Genomic DNA, 24,429 nt, shown 5'->3' on the forward strand with positions numbered 1-24,429 from the left:
ATGACAGCACTTAAGTGAGTGTTTCCTTACCATATTCCACTTTGTCACCAAGTTTTAGGATGAGAATGTTTTTTTTCTACTTTATTTTTTTTTATATCGTTGTTATTATTTCTGTTGTAATTTGTGTTTGTTTTTTGTTTGTTTGTTCAGTTTTTCAGCCCTGTTGCATTTTTTTCTATTTCCGTTGTGTTTTATTCAACTTCTGTTACATTTTGCAGGATTTTGCAGCTTTTTCTATTGACGGGTGTTTTCTTCAGGGCCACCATATTATCATTATCTTTAAAACTGCATTTGAAACTTAATGCTGAGTTTTTACTTTCTGCAGTTGAAGTTATCTAAAGAAACTGTGTGTGGGTGCAGCTGAAAAAACGTCTTTTGGCAAATAACACAGAAATTCTGAAATCCTCTACTGCTTATATCAAAGAGAATAAAAGAAACCAAAGCTAAACTCTAAAAGATTATTTATTTCAGCTTGTTTACAGTTATCCACACCTCACAGCTTTTTATGGGTTGATAGTTTTCCTGATCCAATCTGCATACTCAGGATCACAGAGGTCCATGAAGGCAGCCGGTGCTCTGCATACAAAGTCCGGATCTCCCACAAAAGAAGAGACCCCATAAATCCTGCCATTATGAACCACTCCTCCACCAGAGTCTCCCTGCAAGACAGAAATACAGTTTCCCAGGTTTATAAAATCTTTCTGTATTTTGAATGTTTAATAAATGCAGCTGTGAGCTGAGGGATCATGCAAACTCACTCGACATATATCTTTCCCAGGACTTTGTCCACAGAACCAGTGCTGATAGCTCCTGACTCGGTGGACCTCGGGGAATTATTTCTGTAAAATATCATTGAGCTCTGTACAGCTGACAACCTCAGTCTCTGCACAGTGAAGAGAGGGTGATTCACCAGGTTCTAGAAAAAAGGGACAATTAGTTCAGCTTAAAGCACTTTTTAAAAAATGATGCAGATTTGTATTTTATGCAGAAATGCAGCAGAAAGAAATAAAATGGTCTGAGCTCACAGGAAAAGCTTGTTTTTACTTTGAACACATTAGAAATGAAGCAAAATACAATTTCAGTACAAATATCTGCAACATCTCTTTACTAATAAAGTAACAGTTTGGATGGTTTGTTTTCTTTTTTCTTAATACAACAAATTTGTTAAAAATCATCTTCCTTCTTTTCTCATTAGCTAGTCCAGTGGTGGCACCATAACCTGCGACCTCAACTCTGGAATGACACAAGAAGTGTTTGGACACTTTTCTCTCCTTTTTTTGTCAGTTACATACAAATACATATATTGATTGTTTTGCACGTTAACTTTGAAATGTTGCCCTGAGGCCTGTACTATGAAGCAGGATCTCATCTCTCCAGGTAACTTCAGAGTTCTATATGAAGGATTTTGACTTCTTACCAGAGAAAATTGTAAGAGTAACCCTGACCTGCTGTTATATTAGTTATGTCCTTTATAGAGTTTTAGTCACCACTTTATCATCACGCACCACACCTGGCTAGCATGCTTGGACTGTGCTTGCTCAGCGCATTGGGACACCATTCAAGCTCACTGCAGCACATGCTACTTCCTGTTTTAAAGGGCCTTGTAGCAGCCCTTGTTACATGTGTGGGCACGGAGCGTGAAGCAGAAAGCACAGCTTAAAAGAGAAGTTGATATACCCGGCGGCGTGACACTGACTGGTGTTTTACACCTTTTTTGGCTCCTACCTCAAAGCACACTGTGCGCTGTCGATCTTACGTGCTGCACAGTAATGTTTAATATTTAGTATTTACAGTTATATTCCCATATATCATCGTGATGTTGTTTATTCTATTGCTCTCGTTTTCTTCTGCTTGTTTTCTTTTTTCTGCAAATGCAAGTATCCAGAGTCAAATGCTCCTATAGGCCATAGCAGTGAATACCACATGGCACCATTCCTACCTCTGCATAGGAACAGAGACTTCTTCATTTCCAGCAAAGACCTGGGATATGAATACACCCACCTGCTAGATGCTAGTCAAAAGCTAGCAGAATCATTGCACCCTTCCCTCGATGAGTTGCGGGACGTGTGGCCGTGGCTGCTTCTTGCAGGGCTTTGTGGAGGAATTTTGACAATAGCCATAGCTGCTGCGGTCCTAACTACAAAACGATGGTACAAAGGATCATCCTGGTTGCGTGCTAGAAGCTGGAAACATGCATTTGCTCTCCCTGAAAGACAACCACTTATCCAGAGCAATGAAATAGAGGAGGCCAACCAACATAACTACCAAACAACTATGTGAAGGCAAAGCCTGTCTAGCTTAGCCTTATCGATCTATGAATTTTAATATAAAAGCACAGTGAATTTTTACTTTGAACTATATGCTGACTAAAAACAACTTCTATGATATCTGATATTTCCAATATATTTAACTGTATTACAAGTGGGAATAAAAACCTGTGCATGCAGTAACTTTCAAAAATGGAAAAAAAAATGTTCAGACCGCAGAGATCAAATGTAATATTAGTGCATTCCATAGATTATCAGCCAACAGCCTTGAAGACACACTTAGTCTCTTTTGGTTTTCAGCCTAGAACGAGGAACCACCAGCAGGTTTCTGTCAGAAGACCTCAGTGACCTGCACCTTATAGATGGAAGCAAATGAAGTTTGATCTCAGCTTCATGCTCTTGTTCTGCTCGTGCTCTGATTTGAATTACATGTTCTACACGCTTCACTGTATCTCACTGTCAGTTTGTCAATTTGTGACATTAATTCAGAGGAATGTGGTGTAAACCAATGATTTATAAACCTAAAACAGCTCATGATCACTAACCAATGCTAACTTTGAGAAGCAATGCAGAACATATTGTGCCCTCTGTGTGGCTAATGGAGCTCTTAAGAGTAGAAGAGCAAAACAAGAGAAAAAAACAACCTCACTCACGAGTCTGCGACTGCGTGCTGACAGAGAGCGAGTGGGTTACCTCTGTGTGACTTCAAGCAGCAGAGGGTAAGGCTCTGACTGTGGTCTGCATATATGTGCCGAGCAGCAATTCAGAATACCCACCGTGCACAGTTTCTGTGAGGTTTGGCATAACTCGATGCATTGAATCATTTTTATATTATACAGACAGAATTATGCAGTAAGAACCAGCAGTTAAATATAGAAACCGTTGTTGAATACTCACTGATACACAGAGGCAAGAGAAGAGGCAGCAGACACAGTGTTCCTGCCATTCACCCTCTAACAACTGCCTTTCTGTCTGAATGGTGACCATTGTATAGTCACCAGTGTCATGATGAAGCCTTATCATGCTGCATGAAAAGCTGCAATACTCCACACATTGATGCAAAGTTACTCATCAGCAGTTTTTGCTTTTGCCTTTCATAAAGTGCTGGGAGGGAAATGAAGCTGAGAAATGAAACTTTGAGTATTGTGTAAACCGTCGATTTATTATAGAAGATCTACAGTATGAACTGACCATAAATGTATTTTGGTCAAGACCTGAATTAAATTTCATCCAAAGGCTTGTGGCTCAAATTTGAGCAGGGCCTGACAGCTTCAGTAGAAAGACGCTGAGGGTCCTGTCACTGTTGTTGATGTCTCTGTCCTGAAAGATCACAGACTGCCCTGTGATTTGTGGTGTTTCTTGTGGACTCGTAAAAGGATTTATTTATATGATATAGTCTTCACAGATGTCAGATCTCAGGCCAGCGTGAAAGAATTTTGTTTCATCATATAATTACAGTTCCTGATAGTTGGACCAATCACAGCCAAATGAAGTGAAGCTCTTCTGGTGATGGCCCAACACCATCATCTGTACTTCAGCAAACTGTCTCTGTTCTCTGCACATAAACTAAAAATATGACTATATTGTCATGAAAACGTACTAAAGGAATTAATAGTGCCCTATGTCTCCATGTGACTGTAATCTTATTAAACTATATTATTATATTATTTCAATTTCATTTTTATTTATACAGAAAACAAATCACAACAACAGTCGTCTCAAGGTGCTTTGTATTGTAAGGTAGACCCTGCAATAATACATACAGAGAAAAACCCAATAACCACATGACTCCCTGTGAGCAAACACTTTGGCGACAGTGGGAAGGAAAAACTCCTTTTTAACAGGAAGAAACCTCCAGGAGAACCAGGCTCAGGGAGGGGCGGGGCCATCTGCTGCGACCGGTTGGGGTGAGAGAAGGAAGACAGGATAAAGACATGCTGTGGAAGAGAGACAGATTAATAACAAGTATGATACAGTGCAGAGAGGTCTGTTAACACATAGTGAGTGAGAAAGGTGACTGAAGAAGAAATACTCAGTGCATCATGGGAATCCCCCAGCAGCCCACCGCATTGCAGCATAACTAAGGGAGGATTCAGGGTCACCTGGTCCAGCCCTAATTATATATTTTGGAAAGTTTTAAGCCTAATCTTAAAAGTAGAGATAGTGTCTGTCCAAACAGGAAGCTGGTTCCACAGAAGAGGGGCCTGAAAATTGAAGGCTGTCTCTCTATTCTACTTTTGAATACTCTAGGAACAACAAGTAAGCCTGCAGTGTGAGAGTGAAGTGCTCTAATAGGGTGATGGTACTACAAGGTCATTAAGTTAAGATGGGGCCTGATTATTTAAGGCCTTGTATGTGAGGAGCAGGATTTTGAATGTGTCCAAAGCCTCCCTCAGAATGCTGTCAAACTGGCAGTTAAAGGGTGTCCAGCATCCTCCCCCACCACCTGACCCAACTCACCATCAGGTGACCATCAGTTCATAGCTCAGCTCTGTTCTTCACCTAAGTGTCCATAAGATACAGTTGAAGAACCCAAGCTGTTTGTTGAGGTCAGTATCTCTCAAGTAAAGTAAAAGCAAGTGTCTTTAAACAAAAGCTAAACTCCAGATATTTTCTATTTTGAGCTTAAGATGATTCGATCGGTTAATTAAGTCCATTTGAGTTCATTTGTGGCACACTTGTGGATGCATGTAAAACCACACCCCCAAACACAGAGCTTCTTTCTTTGACATCATAGGAAAATCAACCAAGACATCAGGAAATGAATTGTAGACTCCACAAGTGTGGCTCATCTTTAGGTGCAATTTTCAGATGCCTGAAGGTCCCACATTCATCCATTCAGACAATAATACGAGAGAATAAAAAGTACAGGAATGTACAACCATCATACCGCTCAGGAAGGAGACCTACAAACCTGACCCAGTTACACCAGTTCTGTCAAGAGCAGTGGGCCAAGATTCCAGCAAACTGTTGCAGAAAGCTTGTGGAAGGACACCTGAAGCGTGTGGCCCAAGTGAAACAGTTTTGGGGCAATTTTACCAAATAATAAGGAAGTGTATGCATACTTCTGACTTTGATGAAAGTTAAAGAAACAAAAAACAAACAATCAGAATCAGAATCAGAATCAGAATACTTTATTGATCCCTGGGGGAAATTAACAAACAAACTTCTCTCTCTTTATTTTGAATGTGTAAACAGAATCCGCAAAAAGATGTAAACACAAAGCGCGGCTCATTCACCTGGACATGCCGTCAGGTGCTGAAAGCAGACGTCCAAAGCGAAATAGTCAATTCACTTTGAGCACGTCATTTTCAAGCAGGACGATTAACCCTAACCCTGTGAAATAGGACGTTATCTATAAGGTTATAATTAAACTGCTACGCATATAAGCTACACAAAAACACCACTATGTGTTGGAACAGGAAGTGATACTCTACCGCAGAGAGAGCGAACACCAACTGGATGGCGCTGTAGTCTGCACTATAGCTTTGTATTATTTATTCATTAATGAAAAAGCACACACATTGCAGCTCTTCCTGTTTGCTTACTGGATCTAGAACACCATTTAGATCATAACAGCTCCTGATCAGGATGAATTTCATTTTCAAATCAAATTTCATGTCCCAGTTTCACAATTTTGTGACATAATATTTCAAAGCTTGCTTATGGGCTTGTTTGGAGCAGACCAACAGTCAGGCTCGTCTTCACCCTTACTGTCAGACTCTGAATTGTTCTGCTATATCTCACCTGGCTGAGTGGGGACACACGTACTAAAGGTTAGAGTTCCCACTGCAGGAGCTTGGGTGTGAGTCTGCCGCACAGGTGTAGGTGCTTGAAAAGTAACAATGTTGGAACTGTGTGCTGGAATGACAGACAATAGAAGAACACACACATGCAGGCACACCTTCAGAGTACTCTCTAAGGAGACCCAAACTACTTATGCACCACTCAGCATATCTCACACTGTGAACATGACATTTGCTTCAGCCATGTTCATGAAGCCCATTCTCACTATGCCTTGGGTTGAACTGCATTTTTGCCTTAGTTATTGCTAAGGAGGAAGGTGAAATGCACTGGCTGACGGTCGTAAAGTGACTGCCTCGTTCAGTTAAAAAGTCTGGTCTGAACATGGACTGTTAGTCAATGGCCCCTCCATTTTTACTTACAGCTATTCACAGAGGCAGAAAGACGAGAGAGCAAAGCAAAGTGCCTGCTATGTTCGTATGAATCTCTATTTTTGAACACTTTGTTTGCATTTCTGAATCAGAATTAAATGTCTAAACAAACACAGCATTTTAAAATTGCTTTGTGTAAAATATGTGACACTGTGATTGCACTATCCCTGTACTTTGTTATACAGTACTTCTTACCGCCAATTTGTCTTGAGGACTCAAATTTAAGTGCACAAAAAGTAAAAAATGAACCTATGTTAATGGCACTTGTTTAAAAAGCATAAAGTGATGGTTTTCCAAAGCTGCTGCTATGAGTAATGGCTCCAGAGATTCAGGTGCTTAGCTGTTTGTTCATTTGTGCACTCCCCGCAAAGGTATTAACAACTGATTAGTGTAATGGGAAATTTTAAGACTGTGTGAAGCTGACCTGACTCAGTGAAAGGCTCCATGTTTTGTCATTCTGTCTTCATGCACTCAGAAAATATTTATGCTCAAAATGCTGATTTTAATTTAATTACATGTCAACTTTCTGTGTCTTTGTTTTTTTAAGTCCATGAAAAAAGTTTAATGGAATCTGGCCAAAAGAAATGTACTTGATTGGTATGTATTCAATTTATTATGAGCATATCTTCCTAATAATTTGAATAAATAAACAGATTTTATTTATTGTTATGAGGGCAAAGAATAATCTTTCAGGTATACCACACGCTCATGCATCAGTTATCTTTCGCACACAGCGTTCTGACCGTATTGTGTGATCGTGGCAGTGATGTGTAAATATTGGAGGTGCTTTGTAAAAAAGCACATGGACCTGCTGGTAATTTGAACCAATGCAAAGTCAAATTAAAGTCGCAGAGAAAACCTGATTTATGTCAGATTTCCACAACATTTGCTCTCAGCTACGAGAGAGGATAATACAGGATGTGATTAAGCCGAGCATAACCATTATAATATAATGTATATATAAAACATCTAAAACTGTTTCTAGAACTAGGGTTGTGGTTTCTATTGGTTAAGAGAGTTGCTAATACGTCGTGTCTGCAGGGTCCTCGAAATTCCAACAAAAAACAGAGAGAAAGAAAAAAAAAAGAAACACGGGCGCGTGTGTGCGCGCGTGGGTATTGTAGGTGGAGGCTGTTCTTACAAACCCCCTCAGCTCTCAGAGCTCTGAGACAGTCTCCGCTGTTCACGGCTCCGAGTGAGTCTGTTCTCAGCTGAAGTGCAGACCGGTGAAACACAGTGAGCGGATAGTTGTAAGTATTTTTTTCCCTTCGTCATGTCTTTAGTCTCTGTTTAGAGTGTGCAGGACAGCCTTTTTAATCCACACTGCCGCTAACACAAGCCTGTGAAAATGAAGCGTCGTTAAGTTTGTCTTACTTAGTAACATAAACTTGATGGCTCGTCCAAACAAAAGCAGCCATTGCCGTCAGCTGGATACATTTTTATTTGCAGAATTCACCTGTGATAGCGGACAGCACACAGCCATAAACTCATGCTTACATGTAAATACATCAGCTGAAGGTGGCTGGTGTCGTGTTTAGGTTCACTTTAGCAGTCTGTGCTTTGTGTGTTGCTCGTGTCTTTCTGTTTTGTCCTAGTTGTTGCTGTGTATTGGTGGGATTTATTTTAATCTCTAATACTCTTTATTAATGTGAGATATATTTCGCGCCGTGTCTCTGGAGGTGCAGCAAGCCAAAAACATTATCAGTCACGGTGCTCATCTGTCTGCTGCTGATACAGAACTCCTGGAATTACTGTAAAAATGAGGATTTTTGTGTATGTGGCTTTTAAAAACGATACAGGTGGAAGTGGAGGCCTTGATTTGCTCTAAAGGGTCACACATACAAAAAGGGGACTGGAATAGAAATTGAACTCAAACTAAAAACAAAAAATGCAGAATTAAGAGGAATAGGAGTCACGAGAGAAGAGATGAGGAGAAACCAAGTGAGATGAAGAAGGGTGACATGCAGTGTAGGAGATAGAAGAAGAGATGAGGGGAAAACAACAACAGGGTAGAGAGGAAATAAAAGAAAGAGGAAAGAAGAGGAAGGAATATGAAATCTGCTCCACTATCACTGATAAGGTTTAGAACACTGTTATTGAAGCCCTGCTGCTTGAATTAATGGACTGCTGTGAAACAGGTAAAAAAAATAATTAACCTCTACGTGACCCTTTGTTTTCTCTTTCTTTCACTGTCCGAGGAAACAGAGCTTTTAATTTAATTGGTCACCACTCTTTAGCTTTTAAAGCTTTTCATTCTCGTCTGTTCACCTGTGGTGCGTTTTTTTTTTTTCATAAACTGCATGTGTCCTGCACTCTGTGTAGGAAGAGGATAAAAGTGTTGCTGATATTGGTTTTAGCAGAACTGTGGCAATGCATGTAAGCATTAATGCACCCCCCCACAAATTCCTGTATACCTTCCCAAAAATCTACCCTGCACAAGCAGTGTGACACTGTGGGTGCTGCAGAGTCTCCTGTGTTTTTTAACTTCAGTCACTGCCTTAGGGCCAAATGACTCATGTGTGCACACGAACACCTCCCTGCGTGTTTATCTATCCATAGATAAGTCCATCCATATGTGTCGTTCGGAAAAACTAAAATACAACCAAAACCATTCTGTGACCATGTTTGCATTTGCAGATCTTTGATCCACATGACATGCTTGTAAGATTATTGATCACACTCTGTGCAATCTGTGAGCACTTGTCAGCTTTGTAATAAAAAGTGTGGAGGCGGGCAGCGGTGTGGAGGTGACTGGATCCAGTCCAAATCTGTTAATTAAACCGCAACAGAGGAAGTAGATTCCCTGAGGGAGTAGGACTAATGGATAGCCAATTAGCTGATGGTGTATCTCTGCTCAATCTATGCTCTCCCGCTTCGAGTGAAATTGCTTTAAAAAAAAAAAAAAGAACATTACTGTGTATTACATGTCATAAACAGTGTACACACATCACAAACCCACTATTTTCCCCAAAGAAATATGACAAATGAATATTTATAGTCCAAATATTTGCCTTGCTGAAAGCATATATGTGTTTTTGTGAAAATACAAGCTTAGGATCTTTGTACTTTGGGCTAAAGTAACTCACAAATGTTTACTGGTCTATCTTGCAAAGATGGGGCTATTTTTAGTAACTGTAGATATTGAATAGGCTAAATTTAGTAAACAAAAAGTACAATATTTCACACTGATAATATTATCACTATTTAAATGTTACCTAAAGTCAAACACTGTACATAAAATTTGGACCCAATCACAACAAGAGCACATACTCTTTTGTGGACTACTGCTTTGAAGCTTCAAGTTTGGCATTTTGGCTGTCACCATTGTTTTTCTTTGGAAGTAAACAATGGCCATATTTGGATGAGAGGCTGTAGTGCTAGCAGCTAGTTAGCAGCTAATGTGGTTTATCTTGATTAGCAACTTGCATACATAGACTGAAGCATATTCATACAGTATTACAATTTAAGTCACAGACCTTTTTGTGACAGAAGACATATAATTTGCCGGATAAACTCGTTAAAATGGTCCAAAAGAGCACAAACATGTTTCAGTGATTTTTAACTAGCTGAGGCGTTACCTAGCATTTGCTAGCAGCTTTAGCGACCCTAACCCTGGAGACTGCTGCCAACCTAGAATGTACTGACTTTGGTAAGCTTTTTTTAAATGTTGTGTCATTAGCATTATTGTTGTATTTTATAGGCATATAATGCAAATTCACAGATGCAGGAGTGTGTTTCAAGCTCCAGTCTCTAAATGTTTTGTCTACACGAAGTGTACATATACTTAGGTGTGTTCATGTCCAAGCTCAAAGCGTCGCAGCAAGGAATTCAAGTGATGATTTTGTGCAGCATCATCGTCGTGTGATGATCAGTTGTATCCACAATTATAACTAACATTATAAACCATATGAAATAAATGGACAGATGCACATAAATGTATATAGTTTATGCTGCAATTCCTTGGGACCTTCTTAATGACAGCATGATAAGTAAGGCTTTGAAATCTATTTTGTGCAGTGAGTGATGGTTACTCTTCCCCATTTCCCATGACCCTTTATGAGATACCCTCTGCAGCCTGGTGGCCACACCACCAACAGTCTTTGCTTTTTCCTGTCCTATTTTTTATATGCTAGGAATAAGGGTGGCAAAAAAAAGAAAAGACCAGACTGACATTAAAAGAAACAATAGAAATGCCCTAAAATGCACTTAGTGAATGTAACAATAATGAGCGGCCCTTTGGGCAATCAGCAGGCATTCACTTCCCCAACGAAACAGTTGCCAGACAGGCGTCTGTGTTAATGGGTACCTTGTGGCCTCTAGATTGCATCAGGAGGTTGTTTGTTCCAAGCTGTGGATTGAACAATTACGAGGTATTATGCAGGCGTCAACAGAGTTTTCAGTGAGGAGGAAACATGTATTTACCACCAGTATCAACCATGTAATCATCACCAGGCCTCTTATAAAGAGAGTCACCATTAATGTTAGTATAAATGCTTTCCAAAAATTCAACTATTGAATTTTATTCAAGGACATCTCTTTTCCATCTCTTATGCTCTCTTTTGTCTTTAAGAGAGGTTAATCACACCAGAAATATGAGAGGTTAAAGCCAAATTGATGGTTGTACAACACGTAATGGTGATAGGAAAAAAACAAAAACATAAAAAAACATGGAAACTGATGTTAAAAGTGTTTATTAAAGCATCGTGCACCAAACCGCTGTCAGCATGAATGTGGATTTTTGAAAGTTTTCAGCTTGTTCCTTTGAAAGACACAACAGCTGAAGCTCACAGCAGGTGCAAGCTATTTTCATTAGCAGAAACCATAACAATAGTATCCAGGCTTATTATGTGCCAAGCAATTGTCGCTTCACCAGCTAATCTCTCAGAACAATACTGCTAGTGTCGCTTTGCAGTTATGAGCAAGCATCATTATGGAAATAACTGAATTTGGGATTCAGTGATGTTGTGGATGAACAGCTGGAATGATCGATATGGGAGTAGAGAAGTGTGTTGTCCTGCAGTGTCAGCCGTGGCATCCAGTTATGAGTACACACACCTTCAGTGAATTCCATCGAGGGACAATAACTGCTGAGGTGGTGCATGACTCAGTATAATAGTCTTTCCTCTGGAAAAGGCTCTGAAAATCTCAAGATGACATCTTGGCTTCAGCTAATTCAAAGGCTAACTGTAAAGCCTATGCTGAAATACACTGAGGCTTCAGTGAAAGTGGATTTTATTTTCTACTGATTCATGAGGAACAAAGTGACATGCATTTGTTGGTAATCACAAACTGAGTTTGCAGCATTGAGTTTAGTCAGAGTTGAATTAGAGCAGTGAGAAAGTCTCTGACGTGAAAGCCTAAAGGTGTTCAAGCCAGCACAGGAAAACATGGGACTGATGAGATTAAGAAAAAACACATTGAACTGTAATGTCGTTAAAGTGTGTAGTGAACAAGTGGATAGAAAGGACTGCTGCTTAGACCACCGACAGTTTGAAAGCGTTGCATAATTTTGGTAGGTTATGAACTGCTGCTGTTGCCTCAAATTATACTGTACAAATGGACTGATTCTTATATAGCTTTCGCTTTTCTACTCTCCCGGAGTACTCAAAGCGCTCTATACAACATGCCACAATCACCCAATCTCACAAGCACTGTCTCTAAACTGAGTGCTTTCTATCGACATTCACACACATTCATACTCCGATGGATGCATCGAGAGCAACCTGGGGTTAGTATCTTGCCCAAGGATACATGAGCCAGGGATCGAACCACCAACCAGGCCTCTCATTGTACTGCCTCAGCAAATAGGTACAATTTCACCAGTTCATTTGTAAACCCTGTGCTGTCTCACTTAAACAGAGTTTTTTTCTAGACTTTTTTCAGTTTTTTAAATATATTTACATTCAATTTATTAATTTTAAAAAAAAAACTGCAAATCAAGGTTTTAAATTAAATTTTTTATTCTTTTTCATTGTGTCACTTTGTAAAATTAATATATATTATATTTTTTATTCAGTCTCATATGTGGCATATGGCATTCACTTATTATTAATAGTTAAATTACTGTAAATGACAACCAGTAAGTTACCATTAAAGTTTAATGATCAGGCAAAATACATATTTCAGTTACACGTGAGATTTTTTTCTATATTTATTTTTTTCAGCACAGCTTCAACGTCATTTAAGTTTTTTCCTGCTTGCACAGAATGATAAGGTTACGAAACCACAGAAGATTACCGTTTCACGCCCTCGATCCAGTCTTGAGTCTTTTCCAAATGTGTTTGATATTCAAATTTGTATGCTTGGCATTTGCTTTTCCCTGCTGCAGCCACAAAATGAGGTAAAAAGTGGGGAAAGTGAACCAGAACACTGAATTAGTAAGCCATATGACTGGATAACCTTGTTTGCCAGAATGATAGAGTAATCCTTGAGATGTGAAATAATAAAAAAGTAAGTACCTTCCTATTTTTAACAAACTTTCTAGCTTCTGTTTCTCCGGATGTCTGCATTAGGAGAGAACAGACTATGCAAAATTTGCCAAAGCAGCAGCTCAATCATATTTTGTGTTGAACCTATTATTTTAAGATTTGTTTTGAAAACTATACATATTCCATTCTATGCCACAAATGGCAGATAAATATAGATATGTATAGCAAACAAGTGAACATTTAGAATTGTAATCATCACTTCAGCTAGCATCAGACTTTAAATAACAACCAGTTAACATAAATTTACCCTGAGATCTCTAAGACTATATTATCTTCACTCTGCAGATGCACAGAGGGCAGGTTTTGTGTACACACATGCACAAATGCATTTGTCACACACCTGGCCTCTCACACACAATACTCTTTGTATTTGAATGTAAATGCAAGGACTCTTCAATCAGCAGTCATTCAGACTCTCACTTATCTCGTCAATTTGCTCCATGCAGGGACCTTTAAGCCTTGTCTTGACCTTATGTTACCATAGCAACACCTCCTGGGAGGGTTTTCACAGAGCTGCTCGTGCAATGGCAGACAAGAGAAGTGATGCACTTCAGGAAGAAAAATTGTCAGTCTGCTCTTATTGTGTTTATCAGAGATTAGGGTGGGAGGCAATAGCAAAGGCAAAATGAGGAGAGTGTAGGGGAGTGTGTGTGTGATTAGGTTAGCCTTGCTGACTGTTCACATCTCAGTGGGACATTCAGTGACTATCTAATGTATGGTGTGAGTAAAAAACAAAACAAAAGATACCTGCAACCACTCCAGTTTGTGTTATGGAACCATTAAACTTCTTATTTCCCCTTTTATATATTAATTAACAGATATTCTCGTTATGACAGTGATGTGAAGCCTGTGATATGTTAGAAAATCATTTGTCTTCACTAACCATGGATGTGAATTGCATTACTATAGTTTTTATATGTTCAATTCCATTTTATTATTATAGTGCCAATTCACAGCCACAGTTGCCTCAAGGCGCTTTCTATCACAAGACAAAGATCCTACAAAATCATAGAGAAAAACCCAGCAATTCACTGTGAGCAACCACATGGCAACAGAGGGGAGGAAGAACTCATTTTAATAAGAGGCAACATGTGGCAGAACCAGGCTCAGGAAGGGGCAGCCTTGTGCTGTGACTGGCTGCTGAATGAGAGGAAAGAGAAGGAGGAAAAGGGAGCATAGAGAGACAAGGACAGAACTTGAAGGTAATTGTGGATTTTTTTAAGCTTAATAAATGATGCACATACTAGCCACAAGGTTGGATTACAAAGAGAATGCACTCCAAATAGTCACAATGTGTAACCACAGAAAGGTTTTGGTTTCCTACTATTTGTTCATTATCTATCCAAAACTGTTTTTTTAATAAATTTTGGAACCATAAAAACCAGAACGATAATTTTTTTTATATTTTTTATTTATGGAGACAGGATTTAAGAGTGAACACTGGCTCTTGTGCCTCAGCTGATTTCTAATATTTTGCTGAACCACTTTTACTGCATTACAACATTCTTTTCTTTTGTGTACTCCTGATACGCTTTATTGAAAAGGACTTATTGAGACTTTATACGTCACTCAAGTTCGCTGACTGGAAGAAAAAATCAATGACTGAGGCCAGAGAAATAATTGGTGCCTCGATTTAATCTGTTGAACCATTTTAGCTCCGTGTCTTTGTACAGTGTGACACCTGAACGTTGTACAACTCCATATTCACAATCACAGCACTGTTTGTGATACGAAGCCTGTCAAAGGTTAGTCAAGAAGACTGTCTCACGTTTATACCACCCATTCATGTTCCCTCTCACACAGCACCTAGTTTATAAAGGCGACTGACTGATGATGTTCCTCTCTGTGTTTATCATAGTTTGTCTCTTATCCAATTTTTTGCACTGTGGTCATTTAAAAAATGTCTAAGCCTCTGCTGCTGTCTGTGGTCATTTCCTTGTCAGATTGATGGAAAACTCTTCCACCCCATTCATCCTCACTTTTAATCAGGACCTCTGTCCTCAGGTCCATCCATTAATCTCACCATTTGTCATGCTCTACATCACATCCATCCAGATCTCCAGCATCATCCTTCACCCCTGCGCTGCTATCACCACCGTCTAGACTCCCTCCAGGGGATTTTTCCAGTACAGCTCAATATATCACTACTCCCTTATATGATGATGTCACAATAGGATCTCTTCACTAAAGACTCCTTACACAATGTGCACACATTATAAAAAAATCCATCTTAGCCTTCTTTCATTTGAATAATTTCTGATTTAAACATGAGGTTTTAAAAGCCTAAATAACCCCAAGTATAAGTGTAATTCGATATTAGGTACAAGTTAATATTTCTATATTTATCGACTTCTTGTCTTTACCCTGTTGCTTCATAAAAGCAGTAGCAGCATTAAGCAGTTGAGATCCACGGCATATACCATCCTCTGGCATTCACATTTAGTAATTGAGGTCATGACCTATGGATGGCTCTTAGGTTTGGTCTAAAAACTGTACATAAGGATTGACATTCACCATGATTTGATCACGTGTTTGACCAGTGAACACTGTGGTCTTATTCTCCACTGGTGGTACTGGTGCCCTTTAGGTTGTAATGAATGAAATGTAATTAAAGCAAAGCAAAAAAAATCTCCAAACACTGAAAGAGAATTCAGTCATGCTTCAAAGTGTGTACATTTCCTGTGTGCTGCCAATATTTGTACTTATTTTAATCTAAAGTAACTGTCTCTGGGGGATTCTTTAGTGGTGTATATAATTCACCTTACCTTCCCCGCTCTTCCGCTCATCTTCACATCTGCATTAATGTACTTTACTCAGTTGAGGTCGCAGAAGATATGCCTCTGCTATTTTTCCCCCATAGGTCAGTGCATTTTGTTCCACCAATTATTAACCATCGCTGTGAGGGATGAGGGTGTGCCTGTGTGTGGAACAGTGGTGATTAAGAAGCTGGGATGGCTTCATAAACAAGTCTCGTACTAATAAAACTAAATACCTTATGTCTGTGTTCTGGTGCTCGCTTGCTTTGTTGTGACGGAAGGAAGGTTGTTATGTTTATTAATAGCTTAGTATTCATCAAGCCACTGGGCAGATATGGCCAAACTTTTGAAACTTTTAGGTGTTGTCCAACATCAGCAGCAGTCAACGTTATGTGTACATAGAAAAGTGTGTCTTTGTCAATACATGTTGTTGCCTGTTCATTCTCTCTTACTGCTGTGTATGCCATTGTTTTCTATGTTTTATCTTTCTTTGCTACATATCTTTTAGAGACACAGTTTTATATTTTATTAAACTGGCTCACTCATTCTCTTGCCAATAGTCAGATGAAAAATGTAATAGTGCTTGCACGTCTATTTTTGACAGAAGCCTGTTAAAACATTTAAATACCCCTAAAGCTCACATTAGCTAGTTATATAGTATTGTTGTCTAGATGCAAAAAAATGTCACTTGTGAGTTTTACAGAGAAGACATAAACACTAAACATGCAGCAAAAGTCTCCTGCCCACTTGAAACCAAGAACAATACAGCACTTGAGTGCCGGCTGTCTCCAGGCAACCTCAAGGTAACAAGACTTCCCAAGTTGCTGTCTATCCAATAAAAATTCAAAGTCCATACTAGCAAAGAACAATCTAAGACGTGATGGGAAATCTGTTACCTTTACACAGTCAGCCTAGATGTTTCCTCTAAAACAGTTTAGTTGAAGTTTCATGGACCTGGATTAACGTTACATTAATGATAATCCAGGTGCTAAATAACACCGAGCACCTTTCTTACTCCTAAGGGTTTTACATAAATTCTATACTTATTATTATGTACTATATTTATATTTTAAAGTTAAGCAACAAGTTTGCTGCAGTGTGTATAATTGCATGCAAACTGTGTGCTGTGTCTATTCCACCATGTAAAGCAGGGTTCCCCAATCCCAGTCCACGGGGGCCGGTGTCCCTGCAGGTTTTAGATCTCACTCTGGGTCAACACACCTGAATCACATGATTAGTTCATTACCAGGCCTCTGGAGAACTTCAAGACATGTTAAGAAGGTAATTTATCCATTTAAATCAGCTGTGATGGATCAAGGACACATCTAAAACCTGCAGGGACACCGGCCCTCGTGGACTGGGATTGGGGACCCCTGATGTAAAGGATGCTACAAAGGATGACGCATTTTCTCCAACAACAGATCTGCTCGAACAGAAACTGAAAACAGAACTCAGAAAAGGTCCCAGAAGAAACTTTATAGCTTTACAGACACATTTCAGTGGACGAACAACCAACACGGCTGATTTGTTGGAAGAGTTGATTAACTGGACATCTCCGAAATGTTAGAATACACCTTTAATGCATTAATTGCTTTATATTTCATGTCCACATGAAGTGTGCTAAATTAATTAACTTTGCTTTCTGTAGGGCTGCTGATCTTCTACTGATGTGAGCTTACCAACAACTGTTGCCTGATAGTCGTTAACGCCTCGATGGAGCTCGTCCAGTTTGCTTTGCTGCCTCAGGAAGTCCCTACAGCTACCTGGAGCAACACCTCTGCCCCCTCCTACTCTCATTTCCTGCTCCTTTCTACTCCCTCCGAACCGCTTCACAGCTTCAACCAAGATGACACTTCGTTTCTCCTTAACAGCTCCTGTCAAAATTGCACCAAAAGTAAACCAGGATCCCTCCCTGGCTTGGCTGGAATCTTCATCCCACTCATTTATGGCATCGTTTGTGTCGTTGGCTTGGTGGGAAACACTCTGGTCATCCATGTTGTTGTCAACTACACAAAACACGAGTCAGTCACAAACATCTACATCCTCAATCTAGCCATTGCAGATGAGCTTTTCATGCTGGGCCTACCCTTCTTGGCGGTACAGAACGCTTTGCTCTCGTGGCCTTTCGGCTCTCTGATGTGCCGAGTGGTTATGACAGTGGATGCCATCAACCAGTTTACCAGCATCTTTTGTCTAACTGTGATGTCAGTGGACCGATACCTGGCTGTGGTGCATCCCATCCGCTCTTCTTGGTGGCGGCGCCCCCACGTGGCTAAGGCTATCAGTGGCACCGTTTGGGCGGGGTCCTTTGTGGTGGTGCTGCCGGTAGTGGTGTTCGCGGATGTGCTGAAGGATGATGGGAACTGCAGCATCGTGTGGCCTGAACCAGCAGAAGTGTGGAAGACATCGTTTATTGTCTACACGTGCACTGTTGGATTCTTCTGCCCCCTGCTGGTCATCTGCTTGTGCTACCTGCTGATCGTCATCAAGGTATGACTTTTAGAGTAACACTGAAATAATTTGAGTTTTTAAGATAAAGGAGGAAGTATGAGGCTGCAAACTGTTTTAAGAGTATTGTGGCTGCAGTCAACTAATGTTGATGTACTTGATTGACATTTTATGATTGACATTTAACTGTTCATCCACTGTCTAAAAAAAGCCATTTCCTTTAAGGCCACTCTTACACCCTCAGGAAAGGGCTAGGGGATGAGGGGATTAACAATGATAAGCTCAGGGGACAGATAACGAGTCAACTATACTGTTATATCACTCCAACAAAGGATGTCAACAGACTAGAATCTGCTGAAAAGACAAGAAATGGGTAATCAAAGAAAAACTTCACTCTCACATAGGGCACTGGCTGCTCACTACTAGCTCAAACACAGCGCTAAACTCATCGTCAAATACGTCAAAGCACATCACTACACAAGCCTCTGCAGGCTGGGAAACAAACACCTAAGGTCACCACAGTACTGACACTGGCGTACACCGAGGAGCTCTTCACAAGCTTGTATCCAGCTATACACTGGCTCCTCAGGAGAAATGGGCGGCAGCTGAACCTGTGGGAGCCTGCTAGGGTTATAACAGCCACCCTCACTTTAAGCCAGCTTTCTTCTGTTCATTATAAACAGGTTGAAAGAGCAGGCGGTGGCTGTGTTCACAGCCAGAGCTGTGAGCATGAGATGACCATATTAACGATGTCCCCACATATTACACAGATAAACAAGCAGTAAACACTGTCCTAAACCTCACTGTGCACAGCGATTACTTGCACATGCATTGGCCACAAGGTTTACAAATTTGGGCCATGTTTAACATGAGTATCTAATTTTAACAGTATACACCAATGAGGCTTAATATTATGATCACTGATAGGTGAAGTGAATAACACTGATTATTTCTTTATCGGGGCACCTGTTAGTGGGTGGGATATATTACAGAGCAACTGAACATTTTGTAGTCAAAGTTTATGAGTTAAAAGCAGAAAAATGGGCGAGCACAGGGATTTGAGTAAGTCTGCAATATTAATAATATTAATATTGTGATGGCTGGATCATCTCCAAACTGCAGCTCTTGTGGGGGGTTCCCGGCTTGCAGTAGTATCTATCAAAAGTGGTCCAAGGAAGGCGCAGTGGTGAACCAGCAACAGGGTCATGTGCAGCGCATGAGGCTGCATAGCTGCAGACCAGTCAGGGTGCCCATGCTGACCTCTGTCCATTCATGAAAGCACCAAAAATGGGCACATGAGCATCAGAACTGAACCACGGAGCAACAGAAATACATGGCCTCTAAAGCTGTGCCCTCTTTCAGCAACGCAAACATGTTTCAGGACTGGTTTAAAGAGTACAACAACATGTTTAAGGTTGAGAAGCTCCGAGACCCCACCTCGCAACTTCCAGAACTTAAAGGATCTGTTGCTAGAATCTTGTTGCAGATACAGCACACCTTCAGGGCTCCAGTGGAGTCCATTCTTCAGGGCTGTTTTGGTATCAAAAGGGGGACCTGTGGCCTGTGGTCATAATGTTATCCCTGATCGGTATCTGCATGAGTGTGTGTGTACACTGTTACTGTAACTTGTTTATATGTAAACAAGGTTATAACTTTTCATCTTCCACTTTCACAGTTGCTAATCTTTTTGCAGTCATGATTAACATTGCTCATGTTGACTCATTGTGAATCATGTTGCTGCATCTGTGGGAAACATAAATGAACTTTGGGAACATAATGGCTCCTTCCACACTAAAACTCTGTCTCGGTTATTTTTGTTTAAAAAAAAGAACCTCACTCCTCTCCACAGTGACGTCCTCCTAAACTTACATTACTCAGAAAATCTGCCAACATGTGCGTAGATGCTGAAGCCCAACGTAAATGGACTACACTCTGTTAATATCACTAATGGCACAGGAGGATGAGTGTACTTAAGTAGTATTTGCACAGACCTAATGGAAAAGCAGAGTGTGCCATGGTTAGCAGGTGTTTCTACATTTTGGGAGAAAAACAGCAATCAGACTGCGTGAATGTTGTTCTTCCAGCAATCTGAACTCTTAACTCTATAAATATGTTTAAACAACAAACAGAATCACGTATATCCTCCCTAACCACCAGCAGGATCTCAGATAGTGTTGACTGTTTGTCATAGTTGTTCTATGTTTGACAGTTTACGTTATTTCAGTGACTTTTCTATTTCAGGAAATCCATCCATCTTTTTAACTACTGGGTCATTAAGGAGGCTGAAGCCCATCCCAGCTGTCATTAGGCAAAGGGCGGGGTAGACCTCGGACAGGCCATAAAACAGGATTAATCTGGTACACTAGTCTCTTTCTTTCTTTAAAAAAACATCTGTGTCTGCAAACATTTGTGTTATCAGTTTCATTTGAGCCTGAATACATTTGAATATGAATATGAAATTTCTCAAGTTTTTAAAAATGAGAAATTAAACTGTTATTCTACTATGAGACCACACGGGGGCAGCCCTGCCTTATTATGTATTATTCTCTCTTGCTAGACATGGTTAGGATGGCTTTTGTGTCAAACTAACCAAAGTAATGTTGTTGGTTAATGTTTTTGTGAACAGTGGTATTTCAAGTATGGTCCTGTTTTTTTCTCCATTACAGGAGTTTCACTGGTTAAACAATCAGTGAATTGAAAGATTGTTGAATGAATGAATAACCAATGAAATGAAAGGTTGCCTATGACTTGTTGGCTGATCGCTGACCTTCTCTACTCTCCCCACAGATTCGACAAATATTCAGCTAATGTGATGGTGGACAGCAAGCCGGTCAACCTGGGCCTCTGGGATACAGCTGGACAGGAAGATTATGACAGGCTCCGCCCACTGATCTAGCCACAGACGGTACAGACTCACACATACACACACAGGCACACACAGTAACTAATGGACATAAAGTTACACAGACAGAACTTATATAACATGTCAGCTAATTAAAACTGCAGCAGCTATTCTAATTCTTTGTCTCCTTGTCTCTCCATCCAGGATGTTTTCCTAATCTGCTTCTCCCTGGTTAGCCCGGCATCCTATGAGAACGTCAGAGCTAAGGTGAGTTTTGGCTGTTTTTTATGAGGCCTGTCTCTCAGCTGCCGAGGAACAAAATGTAAAAAAGAACAAACGGAACAAAAGCAGGAATTTATTATAGAGAAAAAAAATAGGTACTTGGATTACAAAATGGAGAAAAAGCCTAAACAGGTCTAATAATTGATGTGAATGAATGATTGATGCTGTGGGTGAAAGTTGGATGATGTATTTCTCTCATCTTTAATAGCTACAGCATATCTTTTGTTTTTCATGCCTTCATCCACCTTTCTGTAACACCTGGCATCAGAGCTTCATCTCCCTCCACCTTTGATTCTGTTTTTTGCCTCTAACACGTTCCTTGATTTTGCGTGTTCCCCTTTCTTGCCTCTTATTTAGTTTTCCTTTACTCTGTATTCTGCCAGTGGTACCCTGAGGTCCGTCACCACTGCCCCTCCACGCCCATCATCCTGGTTGGCACTAAGCTGGATCTGAGGGATGAAAAGGATACCATTGAGAAACTGAAGGACAAGAAGCTGGCGCCTATCACCTATCCACAGGGCCTAGCTCTGGCTAAGGAGATAGGTCAGTCACTCTTACTTTATTTGCTTGAAAAGCACTTTAAGATTTGAAGCTCTCCTCACCAGTGAAGATATGAAACTAGCAGATGAAGATGCTAGAGAACTTTGTAGCCTGACTGCCTCTGCAAATTTTTGTTATTCCCCTCATTTCCTGGCATCACAGTAAAAGTATAGTAGCTGTAGTTGACTATAGTGTTCTTTGAAAGTTGAACTTATTCTTCTCCACTACCAGCAAACCTTTCTTCTCTTACTTTGTCTTTGTAGTTCTTTCTCTTCTTTTATTAACATATATGTGTCTTCGCATGTATAGATGCAGTCAAATACCTGGAGTGCTCAGCCTTGACCCAGCGTGGTCTGAAGACTGTGTTTGATGAGGCCATTCGTGCCGTCCTCTGCCCTCAGCCCGCCAAGGTCAAGAAGAAGCCCTGCTCGCTGCTGTAAACGGTACGACTGAATAAAACACAGAGGAAGAGGAGGAAGAGAGATTAGACGTTTGAGAGAAGAGAGAAACAAAGTGAACTCGCTCATTAAATCAACACATAAAGTAGAGTAGAGGTTTGAGGGCTTCTTTTCTTTTCTTTGAACATAAGTCTGAAGCTATTCAATCAAGCCTTTTATTTGTCACATGCAATGTTTACATCTGCAGTGAAATTGGACCCCCCGAACATACATACGTATCAGCTCCAGCCTTGAGACCACAGCTGACACCGATATGGTAGCTGCATGAAATGATGGTGGTTTTCCTTTAGTGCGAACAACTGCATGTCAATTTCACAGTTGGTCTAACAGTCCGTCACTGGTCTCTCAGTCTCCCGTTGGAGAGCTTCTCTGAGATGTTATCAATCTTGTGCTCAGAGAGCAGAGACTGCCGTGAGCTTCTCCAAGATCGTATCCGTGCTGCGTTCAATGAGCCCATTTTGAGAAGTCACGACCCGTCCCATCATTTCCATCACAGCGGGCAGCCTTGTGGGGTTTTGGAAAGCCAATTCTGCTATCTTTGATAAGCCAGGGCCAAGCCAACTCCGAACAGCAAGAACCCTGTTATCATGGTTCCGAAAAGGTAGATGTCTACAATGTCCTCGATTGACAGTCCCGCCAGGCACACGACCCTCCAGTTCCTCCACCCGTCCATTGTGTATCCAGAGGGGAACGTCCCTCTAGGACACTCGGACTTACTCAAGCCCAGGCTTCTCGTTGAGAAGAGCGTGTCAATTGCATTCAGGGACCAGTTGTTCAAATCCATAATTCCTCTTTTAGGTTGTAACAGACCGTGAGAGTCATCCAGGGCAAAAGTAGAAAAGTAGACGAGACTAGACAAGGACATTGAGAAGCCAAGCAGGAAAGAGAAGGAAGAGGGAGAGGAGAAAAGTGCGACTGCCTTCGTCCAGAGCCAAACGAGAAAGGAAACTGTAGACACTTATCACTAAGAGGTGATTCAGAAGTTTGTTCTTGCACATATAATGGACAGAAACATTAAAGAGAAAAGAAAAGACATAAATGAACACAACACAAGGCAGAAAAGTTTCACATGCACACACAAAAAACAAAACAATGTATGGTGTGCAGGTTTGCTATTGTTTTAGAAATGCCAACGAGCTCTTCAGTCCAAATCCAGACGCTGCCCAGACAGGATTTCTTTGTAAAATATATCAGTTTAGAGATTATAGACCCTTTGAGTTTAAGTGTAAGTCTGAGAGCAGCATGCTGCCTTCATCTAAAGTACTGCCAACAATATATATGTGTTTCATGAAACCTAAAATAAAAATAACTTTTGTAACTGAAATAAACACAGTGTTTCAGTATGATTTGTTCACTGTGCTGTTTTCAGGGTGATGAATGTAAGGAGCAGAAATGGTCGTTTGTGAGGAAGCAAGCAACAAGCAAACTTGTGTCTGAATAAGATTTATTAACAAATGTATTATTTGTTGTGCTATTAAAATAAAAATAAAACATTTGATTGCACAAAAGATTCACATTATTTCTCCACAACATGTGACCTTTTGGATTGAATGCCTATACTCAACTATGGGGGATATAAAATTCTCATTTTGATACAGCTGCTGATATCGCCTATACTCTATCCTTATTTACATATTGTGGAGAACAGCATCTTTTTCTGGTGGTGAGTTGAAAATGTTCAGACTCAAACAGCACTTTCAGTTTTGCAGTTTAATGTTTGACCAGCTTTTTTGCCAAAACACCTTCATGTTTCAATCATTTTAGTAATCCTGCGGATATCAACAGTTAATCATGTCACATGGTGCTCAGCTGTGATTTTATTTGTTATTTAATTAATACAGTTTAATGTCTTATAATATAGATAGCTACACAGGCATACAGAGAGATTGTTTACTTTATTAATCCCCAGTGCGACTGAAGATTAAACTGAATATAAAGCATTTAAAAGAAGCTCAATCTTAAACTCATAACAGAACAGTAATGTTAGTCCATATAAAACTGATGTGGAATATTTTCCTCTTGAATTATTAGGTTAACTTTGATATTTTGTGGTTAGTTTGCCAGGATGATGACTGTCACCTCTCTGCCTTTCTGCAAGAGGCTCCATATGCCGCTGTTCTAGTGGATACTGTAAAAATAAATAAGCAATAATATATGATAATACATTATCATT

The 24,429-nt window shown here is 40.2% G+C and overlaps 1 protein-coding gene and 1 pseudogene across 1 annotated transcript; both read left to right on the forward strand.

Annotated features, from left to right (window-relative positions):
* Positions 1 to 17,399: 17,399 nt before the first annotated feature.
* LOC146630109 (somatostatin receptor type 3-like) lies at positions 17,400 to 18,182 on the forward strand. The gene has a single exon (XM_085356776.1). The coding sequence runs from the start codon at positions 17,400 to 17,402 to the stop codon at positions 18,180 to 18,182; it is 783 nt and encodes a 260-aa protein (XP_085212902.1).
* A 1,324-nt stretch (positions 18,183 to 19,506) lies between these two features.
* On the forward strand, positions 19,507 to 22,238 carry LOC146630110 (ras-related C3 botulinum toxin substrate 2-like; annotated as a pseudogene).
* Positions 22,239 to 24,429: the final 2,191 nt, after the last annotated feature.

The sequence above is a fragment of the Diplotaxodon limnothrissa genome, linkage group LG6, assembly GCF_057381915.1.
Source record: "Diplotaxodon limnothrissa isolate DT_005_m linkage group LG6, D_limnothrissa_male_GT1.1, whole genome shotgun sequence".
NCBI lineage: Eukaryota > Metazoa > Chordata > Actinopteri > Cichliformes > Cichlidae > Diplotaxodon > Diplotaxodon limnothrissa.

What these genes read in the sequence shown, in the direction of transcription:
- LOC146630109 (XM_085356776.1), top strand. Translation starts at nt 17,400, where the DNA reads ATGGAGCTCGTCCAGTTTGCTTTGCTGCCTCAGGAAGTCCCTACAGCT.